Here is a 21223-nt window from a genome sequence, read left to right as displayed (position 1 = left end):
ATCTGCGCCAGCCGCCAACACCCGCTGTGGGGAGAGAAAGGTAATGAAACATACATACACTTTGTGGACCTCGCGTTTTTTTCGAAGTTTTTGATAAAAATTAATTTTACATACCTGATGCGCCTAAATAAGCTCAATAAATTCTCCTCCATCAGTACCACGAGTTTTTTCTCAATCGCAGCCATTTTGCAAGTGTGAAATCTTTCAAAGTTTTATATTTGACACATAGCTTTTATAAACATCATGTTCATAAAAACTATGTGTCAAATATAAAACTTATTTGAATCATATAGTCGTAGATATTTATGAGCTTATGTGTGAAGGAACATATACAAAAAGTGTAGATTTTTTGCAGTGTATAAGAAATCGGGCCGACTTTAGTAGAAAATCGCGCGAAAATGAAACACTTTTTCGGACGACGATAAGTTTTCTCAACCAGTTCGAGCAGATCAAATGTCAAAACAAGCGGACCGTTTTCCAACCGAATCTGAACGGTTTTCGAACCGTTTCTGGGCCGATTGCCATCGTCCCTCGGAAATAAAAGGACCGATTTCGGACCGAATCCGGACGATTTTTCGAATCATTTCTGGGCCGATTGCCAGAGAATCCATCCGAAAAAAGGACCGATTTCGGACCGAAACCGAACGATTTTTCGAACCGTTTCTGGGCCGATTGCTAAAGCGTCCATCCAAAAAAAACACCGATTTCGGACCGAAACCGAACGGTTTTTCGAACCGTTTCTGGACCGATTGGCATGGTTGCCATTCATTAAGGTTTTTCGGTTTGTTTACAAAAAGCTAGAGACTTTTATTTCATTTGTTTTATTTTTCTGTTTTTTTCTTCTAATTTCTTGTTTTGCTGCCTCTCCTGCTACAAGACATTGCGATGTGTGGCGCGAGCTTCTTCTTTTAAAGCTATTTGTCTATTTTCTGGTGTTGATTTAATCCAGGGTGGATAAAAATCAATGATTTTTTCAAAAAAATCAAATAAATCAGATTTTTTTGATTTAAATCGGATTTTTTTGATTTAAATCAAATTTTTTTTTATTTAAATAGGATTTGTTCTAAAAATTACATTTCAGTAAAATATTTAAGCATCCGAAGGTTCTTCATGTCATAAAGCTGAGTTGTTAAATTCCTTCGTGAGCTTACTCCTTTGTAATGCATGTTTTCCACTGTCCTCGTCTAATTTTATAGTTTGAATACAATTTTTTAAAGTTTTTTAAATTAAAATGGTTTATTTTATTAACAAATGAGCAATTCCTTTACTGAATGAAAATATTATCGAGATTCCCCATACACTTTTTATAGGCGGAATACGAGTTAGAATTTAGCACCCAATCAGCCTTCTTTTTCTCTTGGTTCAGAGAAATCAAAAGATCAAACAATTATAATAAATTCTAATTAAAAACTTTTAAAAACGTTGAGCGCTGAAATTTGAGCAAAAACATGAAAAATTAGATGATTTTATATAAAGAAAATTGACTTCAGTATGATTGAAAGAAATGAACAAAAATTATTTTGAGCATACTTTTGAGCGGACATTGCTCGCCAATGCCAACTTCATATCAAAATATATCCATTTATTTTTTTTTTGTACATTTATATTCATTGAATGAAATTTGAGTAATATTCATAAAGTATGTCCACGTGGACTTAATCCAAACTCCAATCCCCTTCTACGTGGACAAGCATTAGGAATCCTCGTCAATCACAACTTTCGGAATATCACAAGAAGCAAGAAAAAAAAAATGTTTATGTTTAAAAAAACGTGGAAAAATGAAAAAAAAACCAATCCATACTCACTAAACTTCAGGTATTTTATTCACTGAAAAACTTTGATTTAAATCACTGATCAAAATCAAGTGATTTAAATCGTGATTTTAATCATGATTTAAATCACTTTGATTTAAATCAAATCCACCCTGATTTAATCCTTGGGATTCCACATCATGCGAAACCATCTTCGGGGTCCAATGTTGTGAGGAGATGGCTTGAAGGTTGTTCGAGTTTTCCAAACTCGAAGCTCGTTCGTCATCATCAGAAAGTTACATGAAAAGAAATACAAAAAGAAAAAAGAGAAATAGGATATTAGTTCATATCATCTATAAATATAGAATAAAAAGCCTAGCCCAAACCAATAATAAATCTAGCTTAAATAGTTTGATTGACATCGTCTTCTTATCAACAGAACAGGATATGCACAACACTGTTCTTTTTTTTTTTTTTTTTTATTTACAAAAGGTTTTATTAGGCATTTTACTTATAAAGTTTTTATGTGCCGGGAGTATTTTTCCTAACTTTGGGTTAGTAAGAGGGGGGCCGTAATCGTCGCGGCTACTCAACTGTTAATTCAACTATGTATAGGAAAGGAAAGGGGATTAACTGGGGTCACTTCCAAGAACAGTTCTTCTATTAATTAAAATATACCGTGTGCCTATTTTTAAATGCCCAAAATCATTTTTCTGGAATACCTACTCATTGTTGTTCTTCACACAACATTTTACTATCTATTTCCATAGATGCATTTCAATCCTAACCGGAAAATGTAAAGATCTGCAAAAAGTTGATGATAAAATAAAAAAAAAAGGCAAAAGGCGTCTTACCAAATGAAATATCATATTCTTCAACAACAGCATTCCCATCTAAAGAGTCTCTAGTTCTTGTAAAATGCTTGGTTTAAGAATAAGCCAACGAAATTCATAAACCGCAAATACACACTTTTTAGAACATTGGGGAGGCGAATACCATAACGTTTACCTAACATCGCAATACTTCTAACACTTTTTCTCTATTTTTAATTCGATAAAACTAAATTTACTAACTAACTACTTAACCAAAATAATTATGCCCTATTGAAAGTATCAGCTATTATCAATCGGATGTTTATCTTAGGTGTGTTCAACGAAACCCAATCGAAATCAATTGAAATGGATTGACAGTTGATCAGCTGTTTTTCCAATTGACTTCGATCGATTTCAATTGGGCTGTTGATTGAACAGCTACTCACTAATACTAAGGGCTGTCCCAACGGTAGATGCAAAACACGGTTTTCGACCACGCTAAAACATTTCGGCTGGCACCGGTGTTGTAAATTGCTGTTTTAGCACAGTTATCGATTTCAAAATTCCCAACAGTTATACGCCTTTGTTCCAAATTCATGCAAATTTGGAACAGGATTTCAAAATATACGACAGACCGATTTAGTTCACGGTGAGAAAATTTTGGCCAACAATGATTTCTTTCACACATGTTTGGGTAACATTGGGTGTGATAATAATTTCTTTTTGAGATATTATTTGAATATTTTTTTTTCGCTTCAACCACCCTATACGTAACATAAATTGAGAATAGATGTTAATAAAAACCATATCAAGTAGAAATATTAGATGGCACATTATTCTCGATTTAATATCATTAAATAAAAACCTTTTCATTTGGGCTCAACGAATTAGTGAATCCAGTCAGCGTTCTAAAATTTGAAAAAATTAAACGAAAAGAAAATTTTAATACTTTTTCGATGAGGTAAAATAAATGTTTATTGTTTGTTTTATAATTTTTGTTTTATTTGAGATATTGAGAGATTTTTAGTTTCGTATGGATTGCTCGGAGTTTTCGTCAATATTTTTATTTATTTATTTTTCTGTATCCATACATAAATTTACAAATAGTGAAGCAAGTTTTTGTCAAACAAAAATGTCGACAAATCAAAGGGAAATTTCCTTTGACTTTGGGATAAACATTTCTCGTTTCCTTTATCAATGTCAGCAATAACTTGAAAAAAAAAATTGCTTTTTCATTTCATTTTAACAAAACCTTATTCCATTGATTCAAAGCAATTTGATTGAATTAATTGAAGAATTGTTTCAATTGACCTTTTTTCCTCGTTGTGTAGTCATATTTGCTTTTAAATTAGTGAAATCCTGGTAGAATAGTTGAAATAATTATTCTGTCAAAAAGAATATTCGTAGAATTAATTTTAAGACAATCAACCGTGAAACTCAAAACTTATGCAATTTTTCCAATAAAATTAGTTTTTTCTTCTCAATTATTGAGTGTCTGCAATGGAAGTGTTTCCGTTTTAAATTTGCTCCTACACCGGTGGGGAGTAAGTGTTTTAGCCGATTCTAAAATTTTAAATTGTGCTAAAACTGGTATACTTAAAACCAATATTTACGCCTGAACCGTTGCAGGTGCTCTAAGAGCACCTGCAACGGTTCAGGTCTAAATATTGGTTTTAGGTATACCAGTTTTAGCAAAATTTTAAATTTTGGAATCGGCTAAAACACGCGCTCCCCACCGGTGTGATGGCAAATTTAAAACGGGTACACTTTTATTGCAGACACTCAATAATTGAAAAGAAAAAACTCATTTTAAGTGAAAAATTGCTAAGTTTTGAGTTTTACACCGTCTTAATTGTACCAGGATTTCATTAACTTAAAGTCTTTTTAATAAAGTTTGTTCGAAACAAGTAGAAATGGATTGACGTTTGATACCTTTCTTTTTCCAATTGACTTCGACCGATTTCTTCCAGGCCGTAACGAACCCCCATGTCGAGCTTTGTCTATTTTGACTATTTTGACTAGTTTCAGCTTGCTTCATTGACAACGACCTGACTAGTTTCGACCAAAACTTTGGCTCATTGAACAACTACCAGTTGGCAGAAACCAGTTGAAACCGATTTTTATCTATGATTGAACGAAGCTTAAAAAGCCAAAATGCCTATACGCAGCGAGAAAAAAAGCTTAATTGAAACAAAAAAAAACCTTTTTCTTTTAAAAATTGACTCATTTTGGGGTGTTGATTCCAAATATTAATTTAGTTTACCAGTTCTTGTTTATAGGTAAAAATTCATTAAACATATTTGTGCTTTTGGCTGGGCAAACTAAACAGATTGACAAACATGCTCCTTTTATGTATTCTTAAGTAGAATTTTCATGATTATCACTAATTATCAGTAGTTTGTAATGTAGCAGACGGCTTTTAGCCAGAAATTGAAAGGAATTTTTTCTAAGAATCATCACAGATGAACAGATGTACAAGCTCGAACAAAAAATCTTCAAAAACTTGTGTAAAATTTCCAGTGCTCTATTTCAAACAAGCCGTTAAAAAATGACGAAAAACAGTGCCATCTATTGCTAGATTTGTAACTTTTGAACGGCGCAATAGATGGCACTGTGTCTAGATAGCTCTTTTAAATGTAACAATTTTTCGAAAGGACGCAATAGTATTTGAATTCAAAAATGAATAAATTTGCATACAATACGACGAATTATTCTACACAATTTGATTAACCACGAATAATTTTAAGCTGAGGAAAATAGCATCATCATGTTTCTTTCACTACAGAGATTGCCGAAATAACAAATAGATGTACAACCTTTAATTTTAATATTCCAGAAACCAGTGCAAAATTTCAAATGGTATCATTTAAACAAGCCGAATAAACTTTTAAAGTTCCTCATTCTTGGAAGAGTACAATCGTATATGGTCTCAAAAATTAATAAATTAACATCGTAGCAGAATGGACGGCTTCAATATATTCACAACAAGGTAAATTTGCCTGGTTCATTTTACCTTCATTATTTTTTAGTAAAAAAGACTAACTAAGAAATTCGGACAAGCCAGACGAACCAGTTGTTTCATCCAGTTGAGTTTAAAATTAACAATCTCATGAAACAATATAGATTCTAGGCTTTTCTGAGCGAGCATTTTCTTGTATCATATCTTTTTCTATTGAGTGTTTAATGTTAGTTTGAATGCAATTAGAAAAAAGCTTAAAGCTATAAATTTTCATGACGCAAATCATAAATGTGTTGCGAATCTTTATCATCAATTCGCTCAAAACTCGTCAAATAGAAATTCGACATTTTCATAACTGACTAATAGTTTGTTATTTTGTTTTGTTTACATTTCACTTTCTTCTTGACAGTTCTCTCTGGTGTCCTTGGAGACATCTGGTGGCTCAATCAAAACACATAAAATTGATTGAAAACGGTCGTTGGAACTTTACACACGTTTCAAGGCTTAGCTTGTACATCAGTTCATCAGTGGAATCATGTCAGTTTAGTCAATGTTATCGAACAATATATCATATTTCATGGTTTTTATATTAAAATTGTGAAATATGATGGATTATAAATATTGTTAACAACTTTGTACAAAAACCGGTCATTACACGGATATTCAAATTTTTTAATTTTTTTTAAAAGTTTATTGTTGTTTTGCATTAATTTCATTAGAATGTTTCTGTTATTGAAAATGAAAGTTCATATAACGTTTGAACTCGAGAAACGCTGACTGGGCTCACTAATTCGTTGAGGCCAAAAGCTATTTATTGAAATATGAAGTCAAGAATAGTTTTACATAAATTATTTATAAATGATACATGGTTTTTGTTAACATGTTTTCTCAATTTGTGTTACGTATTGACCGGTTTTGGCGAGAAAAAACATTCAAATAACTTCTCAAAAAGAAACAATTATTACACCCAATGCTACCCAAACATGTGTGAAAATAATCATCATTGGCTAAAATTTTCTCAGCGTGAGCCCCAAACGTCTAAATCGGTCTGTCGTATATTTTGAAATCCTGTTCCAAATTTGCTTGAATTTGGAACAAAGGCGTATAACTGTTGGGAATTTTGAAATCGATAACTGTGCTAAAACAGCAATTTACGCCACCGGTGCCAGCCGAAATGTTTTAGCGTGGTCGAAAACCGTGTTTTGCACCTACCGTTGGGACAGCCCTAATGCGTTTAGTTTGTTGTCATTTTCTATTCGACTGAGCGCTCCAGCATTCGTAGTTCAAGAAATATGTTAAAAAATATGGAATAATAAATCATATTTCATAATAATTCCTTATTCAACATTTTTATCATTTTTACCATCTTATATATAGCACGGAGGACAAAATTTGCGGACTGCAAACGTTGGCCATCACCAACCAGAGCAATATCAACATCAGTGCTGCGGTTGAAACTGCGATCTGGTCATAATTGCTGCCTCATTCTTGGTAGATCCGGATCAGAGCATTCGGCATGCCAAGAAACGGAATCTTCTTTCTACTCTGGAAGCCATGTTTTCAATCGAAACATGCAGGATCACTGGACGAAAAGTGAGACACTATCCAGCAAGCGGCCAACATGTTGTGGAAACTCTGAGAGTACTTCCGTTACAATAATTTTAAGCTCTGCATTACAATAAAACTTTAATAAACCAAAAAAGTTTCTTCATTTATGCGCCTTGAAGAAAAACCCTATATACCCTTCATGAAAAAATCTAAAATGAATCTACTCATGATCAATATGGAAAATAAATAATTATTAACATAATATTATCAAATAAAACTCGGGGGATTGTTTTTAAATTTATTTGGTGTCATATCGGACAGATACAAGGACAACATCCAGTTCAAATTTGCATTTGCTTTGCAATTTTTCATCATTTGCTGCAGCAAGCACACCGACTGATGCCACCAACACAGCAACACCGACACAGCACCGACCGATGCTACCAGCGCCGCACCATCGAACACGGACCACACCACCGAACACGGACCACACCACCGAACAAGGATCACACCAACCAAGCTGCAGCAACTGACACCATAACACTGTACCACCGACGCTGCACCGATTGACTCCACTTTCACTTGCACTGCACGACTCACATCCACGTCACATGCAACAGAAGTTGAAACAAACCAAACCAGCTGTTTTTGACAGTAAACAACTGCATGTGTGTTAGTGTAATAGAAATCGATAGAAACGAATCCTGCCTCCGAGCTTGATCGTTTTCGATTGGTTTCGATCTATTTCGATTGGCTTGATTGGACGTCAATTGGATTAGTTTCGACCAAAACATTGGCTGAGTGAACAACCATTTACCAATCGAAATCGATTGAAACCGATTTCAATTGGCTGTTGAACGCGCTTCTTATCAACATGGATAATAAAAAAAATAGACATCTCTTCCAATTTGTGTCGGATCAAAATTGACGGACCTAATTGTAGTGACCGGACGATATATATTCCGTTTGAATCTGACCAATTGTGGTGATAAAACCAAGATTCGATACCGCTTCGATTACTTCTTACCCGAAAAACGCATGTTTCCGTTTCAAACATCGTTTCTTAACTGACTTTTTTCTTCAAACATTCACACTCACATAACTTTTCATTCGGTAAGAGATAACATCAACACATCCGTAGTTAAACTCTCGTTTCTCTCATTTTTGTCACTCTCAAGAGTTCGATGGAGCGCGTTCACAAAATCGTTCAAATTCAACGTTACGCGCAATCTATTTTACACACACACACACATTCAAACCGTTCCGTCTTTTACATTCATCTTTGCATAACATATTCATCTATCAGTCCTAATCCCTACATCCGCCTCCTTGCCTACTCTTAAAATTTCACACATTCCTTTGGAAATCAAAACTTTCTAGTTATGACAAATTATCTCTTTTATTCTTTTAAACATGAATTCTTATGACGATTTCTACATTATACTTTTTTTTAAACCGTCAATATTTTTCTAAATTCCTGTCCAAACATAGTTCCCATAGTTTCTGCAGAGTTTACATATTTTACTATAACGATTGTTTTTTTTTTTTTTTAATTTGTCTTTCGTTCTTTCTTTTTTTACTTCTTGCCTAAGCAATTTAAACGCAAATTATAAATTTACCATTTTATCACGAATCTGCAATTCCTTTTTCTTGATTGATAGTTTTTCACCTTGTAAAATTTAAAAAAAAAACACGATTGCTTTTAGGCCCTTTTTAAGTTTTTCTCAGCTTATCTTTTCTGATTGCTTTGCTCATCAGATGGCCATAGTCTATTTATTTTTATAATATATTAAAATTTCCTTTTATTCGAGTTCAATTGGTCATTTCATCTGCTGGTTGATTTTTTTTTATTTAAAAATGTGTTTTGAATCGTTCACAACCCAATTTGATTTTACAAAGAAGCATATAATTTTTTATTTTCTATTGAAAGCCTTCATGTTTTTTTAAGAGCTGAACATTTAAAACTAAATTATACAAAAGAAAGGAATTTGGCATCACATTGATTCACAACTATATTTCATATCATGATTTTATCGGACGACCTTCTAATTCATAAATATGTTACATATTTTAAGGAATTTCGATTTCATATTTAACTTTTTGTACTTCGAAATTTTCCTTGAGTTTAAAAAAATAACAAAGATTTAAAGATTTTCCAAATTTCACTTTATCGCAATTCGCGATACAAAATAGTTTTATTTGTAACTTTATTTAAAGTATTTTTATCAGGACCTGTTCTATATAAACCTTTAATGTATGATTTTTTTTTAATATGAGAATATCAGTTATTCAGTGAAATAATTACATGTTAACTCGAATTACACAATTCAACAGGTTTGAGTCGTGCTTTCATTTGAATACGATTTTGCAAATTTTTCCAAACCTTTTCAATTGGGTGCAGGTTAAAAATTTAATAGAATTTGCAAATCTGAAGAATTATCAGCTATTTTTCAAAAACCAAAAAAAAATAAATAAATTTTGCATTTTTTGCATACTATTTTAGATATCTCACATAAACATTGAAATTGAAAATACCTTGGGCTAATTCCTTTTAATCACTTAAATATTGTTTGTCGATACATCTTTCAAAAACATCCACGCGTTTCCGAGATATTTGGATTTTGATTGATATTGTTTTAAAACAACATTAAAGGGATAATCATACCAAATCCTTTTTTTTCTAACTTATCACAAATTTCTTCTTTTTATTTACTCGAGAATTTTCGCCTTTCGACTTATATGAGCAAAATTTTCAAGATCTGTTAATTTTCTCAAAAATGCTGTTTTTGGTTTTTCTTAATACTTTTCCTTCAGTATTTTTCTTTTAACATTTATACTACCTACTGGATTGAAAATTCTGTTTGGATCAGTTCCCGTCTTTCCTGTCTACAAAGCCTCAATGACCATATTTGTGTTTACTTAAAAATTTGTTAAGTACAAAATTAGTAGTTTTAAAATTATTTTAACTCTAACTATTGTCATTTTTCTTAAATTGCCTCCTCTCATCATATTTAATTCAGTAAAAGTCTTCAAACTGACAAAGGGCATCAAACATATTCTCGCTCTTACATGTGTTTCTAAGACAATATTTGAGTAGTTATCTTCGTTCGTATAATTCTTTAGAATACATAACAGAACCAAACGCAACTATATTTCTCTCTACGAACTTAAGCTCAATCAGTTTTACTGTAGTATGTAGGCGTCAACTTTCGATCATCCAGAAGACCTCACCAATACCATTTTCCAATGACAATTTTTCTTTCACCTCTTTCCATAGTGCATAAATTACCTCTACATTCCAGGCAATTCATGTGTGGGGATCCAGGAGGCAGTAGGGATCCTTAAACTCCTTCGATAATCTTATTAAGAATCCCAGGTGTAGTGACCGGACGATATATATTCCGTTTGAATCTGACCAATTGTGGTGATAAAACCAAGATTCGATACCGCTTCGATTACTTCTTACCCGAAAAACGCATGTTTCCGTTTCAAACATCGTTTCTTAACTGACTTTTTTCTTCAAACATTCACACTCACATAACTTTTCATTCGGTAAGAGATAACATCAACACATCCGTAGTTAAACTCTCGTTTCTCTCATTTTTGTCACTCTCAAGAGTTCGATGGAGCGCGTTCACAAAATCGTTCAAATTCAACGTTACGCGCAATCTATTTTACACACACACACACATTCAAACCGTTCCGTCTTTTACATTCATCTTTGCATAACATATTCATCTATCAGTCCTAATCCCTACACTAATGAAAGAAAAAATAAAATAAAATTATTATTAATTTTTGTATTAAAAGCTTACGATTACCTGATTGATCAGATCTTCTGCTGTGTTCCAAATTTTGTTATCGCGTTAAAACTTGAACAATAATCGACATTTGATGTTTTCCACACGAAAGCAGGATGCTTCTGCTCTGGCAACACCGGAACGAACCCTGCTTACAAAATCCAACCAACTGCTTGCTCACATTGTTGGTGTGCTCCAGTCAGATTTCTTCGCATTCTGGGACTTTACAATTGTAAGATAGGAACGTCAAAGGCATCCACTTAGTGGTGACATCCCGGGCCTCCCGGCTAATTTGTTTCTCATTCTTGAAGACCAGCGATGCACAATGTAACGTCAACTGGCCGTGGTACACAGCAAAAATTATTTTCTGTAAAATTACAGCAAAAATCCTGTAACAAAAAGGAGCAGGACATTTACCGTAAATTTACAGGTCGAAGACATTTATTTTTCAGTGCGCCTTTAAAATTCATTGACCAGTAAAAATCTCAGGCCTGTAATTTTAAAACACTGTAATACGCTGTAGACATGTAATTGCATGGATTTTTTTTTTGCTCCAATGGAATGATATCATAGTTCAATAAAGCAATTTTTGTTCGAATAATCATAATTTATTACTAGAGTATGGTGGGGTAAGAGTACGACCTTAGTACAATCCTATTTTTAGAAAATTTTACAGATGCTTTTTCAAAAAACCAAGAACAGCATTGGATTCCTTAGACTTTTGCCTCTATTCTAAAAAATTACTAAGATAATCGATCGACGCATTTGATAGCAGTAGGGAAAATGCCTCACTGCTATCGAAACGTACTTTTACCCCACCGCCGGGGTAAAAATTCGAATAATGTGGGGTAAAAGTACGACCATTCAAAATTACACAATTCTGCATGAAGTCAAGAGGGAAATTTTTTTTATCAATCCTTGCCTACAGTAGTAACTTCTGTGTTCACTTCTGATACAAATCCCACACATGAGGGAATAACCTGCGTGAATTTGGAGTTCTCCACTAATTGTGGAGATTAAATCATTATCATTATGGATTATGTAAATTGTCCATATTCAACAGATTTACATAATCCAATTCTCATCTTATTTGAGCTATTTTTTCCACGAGCAAGTCTTTGTAGAAACAAAAATATGCGCTGATAATCCCAGTGAATTTTAGAAAGAAGTTAAAACTTTCCGTTTAGATTTACTTCAGTAAACCCTGTATATCATGCGTACTTTTGCCCCATTCATAGTTCGTACTTTTGCCCCTTCAAGATTTCTTACGATTCGCGGTATATTGTGCAGAACAGAGACATAGTAATTAAATTCTTTCTTCGGCATTTGATAGTGTTTAAAAACAACTAAAAAGACACATTAAAACTTTCATTGAAAGCTAGACTTTTGATTGCACAATCATGTTTGCCGTTATTTGAAATATTACATCATTCAAGCAAAAAAAGCTACTGTTCCTCATTTTTCGAAGAATTTTCAATTTCTACGAAAAAAAAATTATGGCTGGTTGTTTGCAGTCCAAATCACTATCGATCCACGCCAGAGTTTTGAATTTTACTGTTCTCGGTTTGTGATAATCTCAAAACGTACTTTTACCCGACTCGTACTTTTACCCCACCTTACTCTACACTTTTTTTTTCATTTATTGTTGTTAACTAAAACACGTATTTGTTTCTCTTAAACTTCTGTTAAAAGTATATTAAAGTAAAGTAAATTCGATTGCAATTGTGTCCTAACATCCACTGTCACATAAGCTTAAACTTTGCTATACCTTGTATAATTGGCTTTTGATTTGTAGCGAAAACTTTCTCTTCATCTTTCGAGAATGCACATGGATATTTAAGCTAAACTAAATTGCCATTTTGTTTTTGACAACGATAACGGTAGGGCATTTCAAAATATTTCTTTTTTTCTTCTGTTCCCTTTGATCAAATAGGTTGGTAGGCATCTTATTTTGTCACTTGGAGATAGGAACTTTTTGTCAATGCCTCGCCGACGATCGTTCCCAGAACTCCTAGTAGCGTTCATGTTTCACCACTCCTTTCGTTTAATATATAAAATCCTAAAATTCATATTATGTTACATAAATTGTGAGCAATAAAATTTTAAACAACTAACCTCCAAATCCAAATTCCGCCAACACCCACGGCTCTTATAATATTCGTAACGGGTGCATCATCCAACGTAGACAAACTGATGGCCCTAGTAATCATGAGTTTTTCGACGAATCAGGATCAGACGGAGCCCGTGATTATGTTTATCGAGCTCACTGGGCTCTCTCGCTTCTTTCCCGATTTTCACCTTCAACTCCTCACCGGAGCTATTGTTCGTGATGCGCATTTTCCAAATCGCAGTATCCGATCGACGATCCATTGCTCATTTTTTCGAATCTTTCCGACAGCGTCAGCCGAGTGTTGTTTGTAAAGCGAAATTTGAACATTATTGTACAGGGCGCTTCAATTTAAGTGCTAAACTATAAAAAAAAAGAATAATCATTTTAATCTCGCTTTCTATAGCTTCAACCCAATTCCTTTACCTTTTTAGTTGTATTGTTTTTTTACTCGGAATCAAAACCGGAGCTTTAAGTGGTGGCGGGTTTGGCTGCCAAACCTTGACAAGACGGGGATCCTCGGGAACGACTTTTTGTTTCGGCGTTGAGCTTCTGGTTTCGATTAATGTGTACCTACCCTGCCGGGGCTGGAATCGGGGTGGGATTTTTCTCTAGGATTCTTTCTGCGGAAAAAAATGCACTATTATAACCATTGCTAATATTAAAACAAAAACACTCCGAGCGTATTGATCTTTTGGCAGTTGCGGTTACACTGTCCATGCAATCTTTGGTCTCGGTTTCTTGCGAAGCGCTTCACTTAACAGTGGCCCCATCGGATTTAATACCGGACCGTCACGTCAGCTTTTCAAAGCGTGTGTTTCAGGCAGCCAGCGGCGAAATGGAATCAGCTCAAACACGAACACGGAGCGGATGAATTTTGTTATTGTGCGTTTAGATAAAAAATTTATAAACGTCTTTGGTGAACTGGCATCATGGCTGACTTCCGACCAAAACATATTGAGTCGTTTTATTTAAGCGTGCGCCAAATTCACACAAAATCAACGTTGCCACAAATTCATTTGAATCGTTTGTGTATCTCATTCTTGCCCGGAAGAGTATATTTCACACGAACACAAACGATTGCTGGCGAAAACAGTAACAGCAGCAACATAAAAAAACATTTCCACCCCGGCAGAGGGTAGTTTGTACAAAATATTTCGATCCCGACCGATTTTACTCAAACCGTTTGGGCGATCATACAAGCAGTGCCATACACGATGCAAATCGTGTTCACAGCGACAAAATTTCATCGCATTTGTACCAATGTTGGCCCGCTTAAAGTATGTAGAGATACGCTGGTGGATACAAATTTAAGTGTGGCAACGTTGCATATAATACACTGTTATTTTTTAAACACAACTGTCAAAAGTTCGGAAGTAAGTTCGGGATCGGAAGTCCGGACTTCCGAAGTAAAATTTAGTGCTGGCGCCATAATATTGTTGTGAATGTCAGCAGATCGACACGCATAAACGTTTTACCACAACTTAGCTTAAAAAAACTCAATTCTATATTAAACAATTGAGCATAATATAATTCATTTCTTACTTTGAAAGCTAGCAAAATCCATCGGAACAAACAGCACACAGCTGAAAAAAAACAAACTTTGAAAAGCATTGAAATGTAAATATCAGTGATAATGTGTCTTATCATTAATATTTTTTTATTTTTTACATGTAAATAACACGTAAATAAAAATGTATAATGTAGCTTCACTTTTTAGAACTTTGTAGACTTGTATGATTCCTTGGGGTTGAGGGGTAAAGGATGTTAAACTGCACTTAATTTTATTAATAAAAATGGTAACTTACTTCTGGTTACCGATTTCCTCAGGGCCACCGTTCCCGATCAAAAATGACACGAATTTTTCACACCTCTGTTAGAAGGGGCACTTTTCTAGGCAGTCAACTCTTAACGCGACGTTTTACTAATATATCGTCTTCTATTCCTATTTCGAAATATTTTCGCGGAAGTAACAGTTGCTGGCAAACAATTTCTTTTATTTTGATAATCAACCGAAAATTTTCTGTAATCTGAAATGACCTGTAATAAGATGCTCCCTTAAAAATAAAGACTGTGACCTGTAAAACTACGGCAAATGTCATGCTCCTTTTTGTTACAGGACATTTGCTGTAATATTCAATGATTTTTCACTTAAAATTCAACAAAATCAATTTAATTTACATGTTTAGTAAATTACAGGTTGATTTATTTTAATGGTATCCATTTTCAATGACACTTAATAGTCATTATTTTTTTCTGTGTAGTGTCGCAAAAATTCTTCTACCAACAACTGCTTTTGGGGGCACGAGTTACGACCCTTTTCCGCAAACTTTTGCAAAGCTTCGTCCATCTCGCTCAGGATTATGGCCACTTTCCGAAAGTAATCTATAATTATAAGTTTAACTCAAATGTTATAAATTTAGCAACAATATATTCAAATTTAAGCAGATTTCTCCAAATTAAAATAATTATAAAGAGTAAAGATTCAGAGTTCCCATTAGACATCATATGGGACCAAATTGACTAATTCAGATTAAATAAAATTTAAAATTTGGGAACATAATTCTGAAATTAAGATTAAATCATCGTTGAAACAAAATTCAACATCAAATAAGATCTTTTAAAATAACACTGGCTCATGAGCGCTTTCCAAACGCGAAAAACCTACTAACCTTCTCCTCATAACGTGCAGCAGCATCGATTTTTCTCCTCTACAGAATTCGTTCCCGCTCTTCTGAGCTTTTGGAAAACCGCTCCCCGGCCGAAGTCACCGAAAAAGCTGGTAAGTAATTAATTACTATTACTACTGCTACTGCTGGTACTACTAATGTTACTAATATGATTATCGTTGCTAATACTTCTGCTAGGGCTGTAGCCATGACCGGTAACAATGCACACTCATTTGGCGGAACACCTGAAAGTTGTAAAATTGACCCGTTTTTACGAACCCGCATTATCTGTCAAATAACGGGTCAATTTGTCGGGTCAATATTACACATTATTTTGAAAAGACCGGGTACGCATCAAGACGGGTAGTTTTATGTGTTGTCAAATTTTGAATCGCTTTGTTGCAAGTCCGCTGGACTGTTTGGAGGAGGATTTTAGTAAGTATTTTAATATTGTCGTCAAAATAGTTTCGTTTCTAAAACATATGTATGATTCTCTTCACAGACTTTGCGTGGGCACATGAGGAGGATTCCGAACCAGAAATGCTTCATGATAAAACTACGCTGGTAAATGGTAAGCATTTTACTACGAATAAATTACTAAACCATCAATTAACAATCAATTATTCGCTCAACAGGTTGCCCTGTGACCACAAGCTGCGGAAATCATCATGCTCCGAAAAGGCTGAAATCGAGCGGTAGAATGTTAAAAATGATTTGTGAAGAAAAAAAAAGTGAAATGATTAAAGCGAAGAAATAAATTATGTTTTGTTTGAAAATATGTCATTTCATTTCCATTTTGTATTCCTTGCATGCAACGTTACTTGTCGCTTGAAACTGCTCACATCTTCACAGAGCTCAAGCGTTTCAAATAATGTGTAAATTTGACCCGACGATATGACGTACAGCCTATGTACTCTATAAAGGGTACAAGGCCTGTACACCAAAAAGGAGTTAACCCAGTCTTATCCGATAACGGATCAAAACTACACTATAAGGGGTTGCGCCAGATGAGTGTGTGGGCCTTATTCTGCGAGGCGAATGAAGTGACTCGGAGTCACATTAGTCGTAGTCACGTGACTATAGTCGGGGTATTCTGAGAGGCGACTCACTCCAGGTGACTAGTTCATCGCCTCTGGGGCTTGATGTTCATTTTGATGTTCCAGAAGAATGAACCAGTTTCATCGGGTTCACCATGCGAACTGTCAAACATGTAAGGAACATTCAAAGAAGGTAGTGTGATATTCAATTTCTTGGATGACGTCACAATCATGAAGAGCTTGAAAATAAAGCTTTTAATTTTTATGTAACCAAACCAAATGCAGACTTAAATAAATCTAACCAATCTTTTTCAAATATGCTGTAAGTTCCTAAGCAAAATTCTAGTTCTAGTTCATGCTGAGAATTGGGATTTGCATTTTTGTACGTGTTAAAATTTCAAATTAGGAATAAAATTGTAGAATCAAAATGTTAAATAAATAGAGAATTCCAATTTCAGAGATCAAATTAGAATTGAAAACTGATATCCAAAATTTCATTCTATATTAATGATTGTCAGATAAATATAGTTTTTGTTGAAATCCATGTAAATTCAAAATTAAGAACCTTTAAAAAACATATTTCAAATTAAATGTTAAAATTTCATATAAACATTCTTTTAAAGATTCATAATTTAGATTTATAGACTTCAAAATCCGTTTCAAACCAGGGTGTCAGATTTCATTTCACATGTATTTCAGATTCAGTTTTCAAAGTTCAGATTCTTTTGTATTTGGAATCAAAAGTTCAGTTTAGTTTTCCTAATCTAGATAAGGCTTTCGCTTTTTGGAAAATTTTTAGAAAATTCGCCATTGTTAGTTTAAATAGAAAAACCGTTTTATTTTCATGATTGCGACTGCTTTATTTAAAATGTTTTTGTTTTCAGTTGATACCAACAAAATATGCTATTTGAGCAAAATTGAAGTTTAGTTTTCATGGAATCAGGATAAAGATATGCAAAATCGTTTGGCATTATTATCACAAATTTGATTATTATTGATTAAAGACCCTTTAACAATTGTCAATTGTCAACACAAATTTGATGATTTTTTAACTCTTACAAAACAAAGATTTAAGATTTACTTTCATATATTTCAGATTCAGGTTTCAAATTGTATATACTTTATTTGCAATTAAGTTAAAAAAGTACAATTCAAGAATTTTGATTTGAATAGGACATCGTTCCTTTCAAACCGATTCTTATTTAGAACCATGAAACTAAATGGAGAAAACGTGCTTCAAATTATTTGTTTTGTTTAATAACTTTTAAATAAATATTAGATATCTATCACCTGTTTGTTTTTATTTTTTAATATTTTCTTTTTAACTCGGAATGAGCCAATGATTTAGGTACAATTGTTTTAAGTTAAAGTTACTTATTTCCCTTAAAATAATCTAGTATCCAGTGACCAAGATATGTTTATCATAAGCTTCGAATTCATTCTATTATTAAAATATATGAGCGCTGCAAGTAAACTAATCTGTTGAAAAACAATAACTGAACATGGTTTTTTTAAATAATTTTTACGTAGGGTTTGAATTTAAATAAAAAGTTCAAATATTTTTCTCAAACTTGTTTAAATTTGTTTTTTTTTTAAATTATAGTAAAACAAATCAAATCGTGTAAAAGTTTCATGCTGTTGAATCGAGTTTCACAAACAATTCCAGCAATTAATCCAGCAATTATTTGGTTATTACTTTAAAAAGCTATTATTCAATTTAAAAAAATCATACATAACAATATGTGCATGACTGATTTTATTAAAGCTTGCTAATTTTTCAAACTACTAATACATATGCAAACACAAATATTGCGTACCTGAAAATTCGAATAATTTTCTTGGATTGACATTTCGTTGAAGTTCATCTGAAATGACTTTTGCCCAATGTCCGTACATAATCAGGTGATGCAAATCAGTTTTTTTGTTACATTTAAGATTTTTTCATTATTATTCTGATACGATATTTGAGCGAACTTGCAAACATTTAAATTTAACCCATTCCCTCGTAATTATCTAGCAGTGTGTAAAATAAAATGAAAACGAATCACCCCTCGGTGAACAAAAACAAACAAATACCTGCACGAAAAGTGATTGAAATCCACAAAGTTGGCAGCAGTGGCGCTAACAAAAAGGCAGTTCCGGGAAAAAATCAGGCAAAGTGGTTGGAAAAGTGCAACCGGTGGTGAAGTCGCTGAAAAACGGCAACATATTGCCGCATCATTATCGGTTTGCCGCAGGTAAGCGGATACATCATCGTCGCTATCCAGAGTGCGATTTTAAAAACTCCCTCGAACAGTTTTCTCCACCACAGGGCCCGAAAATATTCTGCTCCGCCAACAAGAGCCAGCAACCTTGTCGCCAGCACGCGAAGCGTGAATTTCGTTCGGTTATATCACCCTCGGAACCACAGGTAAGCGGAAATTAAATTCCTGCTAAAGCAGCGCGCTTACCGAAGCCCTTACTCCGCAGATTTCGCTTGGCGGCAGAGGCAAAAAGAAAATCCGCCACCACCAAAAGCGGACACGAGGTGATCGCTGGGGAAAATTTAAACCAGCTAAAGAAAAAGGCCGTAAGAGTGAGTAGACCATCATTTTTTAAACTATTCCCGTTGCTGATCGGAACTCTTCATCCGACAGGGCCTTTTTTTTTTTATATGCGGCTTTTGCAAACCGTTGCGAACCGATCGTCAGACGACTGGCTCGTGTATCGGCACCATTGCCGTACACTTCGCTTTCCCTTTCGGGAACAGTTGTTTATAGCAGAGCGTGGAGACAAATTCCGGGAACCACTTGCCTCGGAGCTGAGTTGCCTGCTTGGCATATCGTTTGGGTTGGAAAGACCACCAATTTCTCCCCTTTTGGGCACCGAACGGCCAGATAGCAGCTGTAGAAAGAGGAGCATCGCATAGCCAATCCTTTTTTGGGATCTGAAGCAGAACATTACCGATCTTGGGACAGCTGATGACAGAGCGCTTCGACCTTTCATCGAGAAAACATTGGGTCTACGGAACCGCTGCGAACGCGTGTGCCTTCGAACACAGTCGAGGGTGAAGGAGTTTTTGCCAGGAACGGACGACATCTTCGGGCACCGGATCCCGAAACGAACTCGTGCGCTTGGAGGAAGCGTGAGTTTTCTTCAGCTTCGGATCGAAGTCAAGCATCATTAAATACAAATCAAGTTCCCACAAATCGGACCGGGTAATCAGACGTGACGTGGAGGAGGGTCGCGTAAAGAAGAGGAAGTGCGGTGCAGCTTTCTTCTAGTGACTTCCTGGTGAGGAGCCACCAACTAAACGGTGCGGCACGGGTGAGGTCAACCGAAGCGTGTCGCACAAGCAGCGAATGTCGACGAATTTGTTTTGTGCAAGGAATAACGACTGGTGAATTGGATTAGCAAGCACACCGAGCGCGGTGTACAGTATACGGCACGGGTGAGGTCAACCAAAGCGCGTCGTATCTCGCCGGAGCCAATGGCACTGGGACAGTGGGAAGCCCGCAGTTCGTCGTGCAAAATCATCGAGCCTGAAGTAGCCCCGAAGAGGGCAGTGACGTCGTCAAAGATGGTGCAAAATAAACACACGTAAGTCACTAGATCATACAATTATGGGGGGACAATAAAATGGGTTTGAACCAATTTGCAACAAAACCAAAAGTTGCTCCAAATATGTTTGCTATTTTTATTTTTTCGCTGGTGGCATAGACCACGGTGTAAGCCTCTATAATATTTTTTCATGCACAATTTTGCACACTTGCTTTAAAATTTTTAGTGTAAACACATTGTGATTTGTTTGCTAAGTATTTTATTTTGTGTTTGAATCTAGCTCAAGTACTTAAATCAGCATGAAAAGATGATTTTTAGTTTCCAACTAAATATGCACATAATTATGCTTCACCTTCCTTGATATTTCAATGGTTTTTGCCGCTCTGTTCATTCGCTAGCTACAAAATGATTCATCTTGTAGCTTGCGGATGAACACAGAGTTAAAATTTAACCAAATAAAAATAAACATTGAACGCTGCGAATAGGTAATTTCTGTTGAATTGAATTTCTATTTGTAATATTAATGTGTTCGATTTATTTCAGACTAATTTTCTCTCAGCTACTGCACCAGAGCAAAATGCAGACGTCTATGGCCGTGACGACGGAAACGGGCACCACGGCTCCGAAACTTCAACTGGGCCGAACACAGGAGACTTCCGGGTGCTGCCGGACAACAACAAGAGTGAGAAACCGGAATGGAACCAGCTCGTTTCGGAGCACCAGTAGGCTGAAGCAAACTTTTCCGGCTCAAAAATTAAAAATGCCTTGTAAAGTGGGTAGTGTTGTGGTTTTAAAAAAAGTAATAAGAAAATAAAAAAAAAATCTAAAATATGAATCCGAACATTTTTTTAAAAATAAATTGCTATTTGTGTGCGTGAAAAATCAGAATTTCTGATTTAAATTTCAGAGTTAAAAAACTATTTCAAGCCAAAAATCGTAATATCCTAAATTTACAAAGTTTTGAAAGTTTTTAAAAACTTAGATTCTGGACAGCAGAACT

General features: G+C 34.7%; 1 protein-coding gene and 1 long non-coding RNA gene across 2 annotated transcripts in view; both read left to right on the top strand.

Moving 5' to 3' along the window:
- Positions 1 to 15945: 15945 nt before the first annotated feature.
- Positions 15946 to 16398, top strand: LOC129741115 (uncharacterized). Its single transcript, XR_008736428.1, has 3 exons — positions 15946 to 16081; positions 16149 to 16217; positions 16282 to 16398. It is a non-coding gene; the product is annotated as an uncharacterized LOC129741115 (long non-coding RNA).
- A 440-nt stretch (positions 16399 to 16838) lies between these two features.
- Positions 16839 to 21223, top strand: part of LOC129737766 (uncharacterized) — a 39340-nt gene continuing 34955 nt past the window's right edge. The window contains exons 1-3 of the mRNA XM_055728928.1: positions 16839 to 16856; positions 18980 to 19093; positions 19153 to 19258. Of these exons, the coding sequence (XP_055584903.1) occupies positions 16839 to 16856; positions 18980 to 19093; positions 19153 to 19258 (238 nt within the window). The remainder of the gene's footprint in view (positions 16857 to 18979; positions 19094 to 19152; positions 19259 to 21223) is intronic.

The sequence above is a fragment of the Uranotaenia lowii genome, chromosome 1 (assembly GCF_029784155.1).
Source record: "Uranotaenia lowii strain MFRU-FL chromosome 1, ASM2978415v1, whole genome shotgun sequence".
Lineage (NCBI taxonomy): Eukaryota > Metazoa > Arthropoda > Insecta > Diptera > Culicidae > Uranotaenia > Uranotaenia lowii.
The sequence above is the reverse complement of the archived record's forward strand: the minus strand, read 5'-3'. Positions and strand labels throughout refer to the sequence as shown.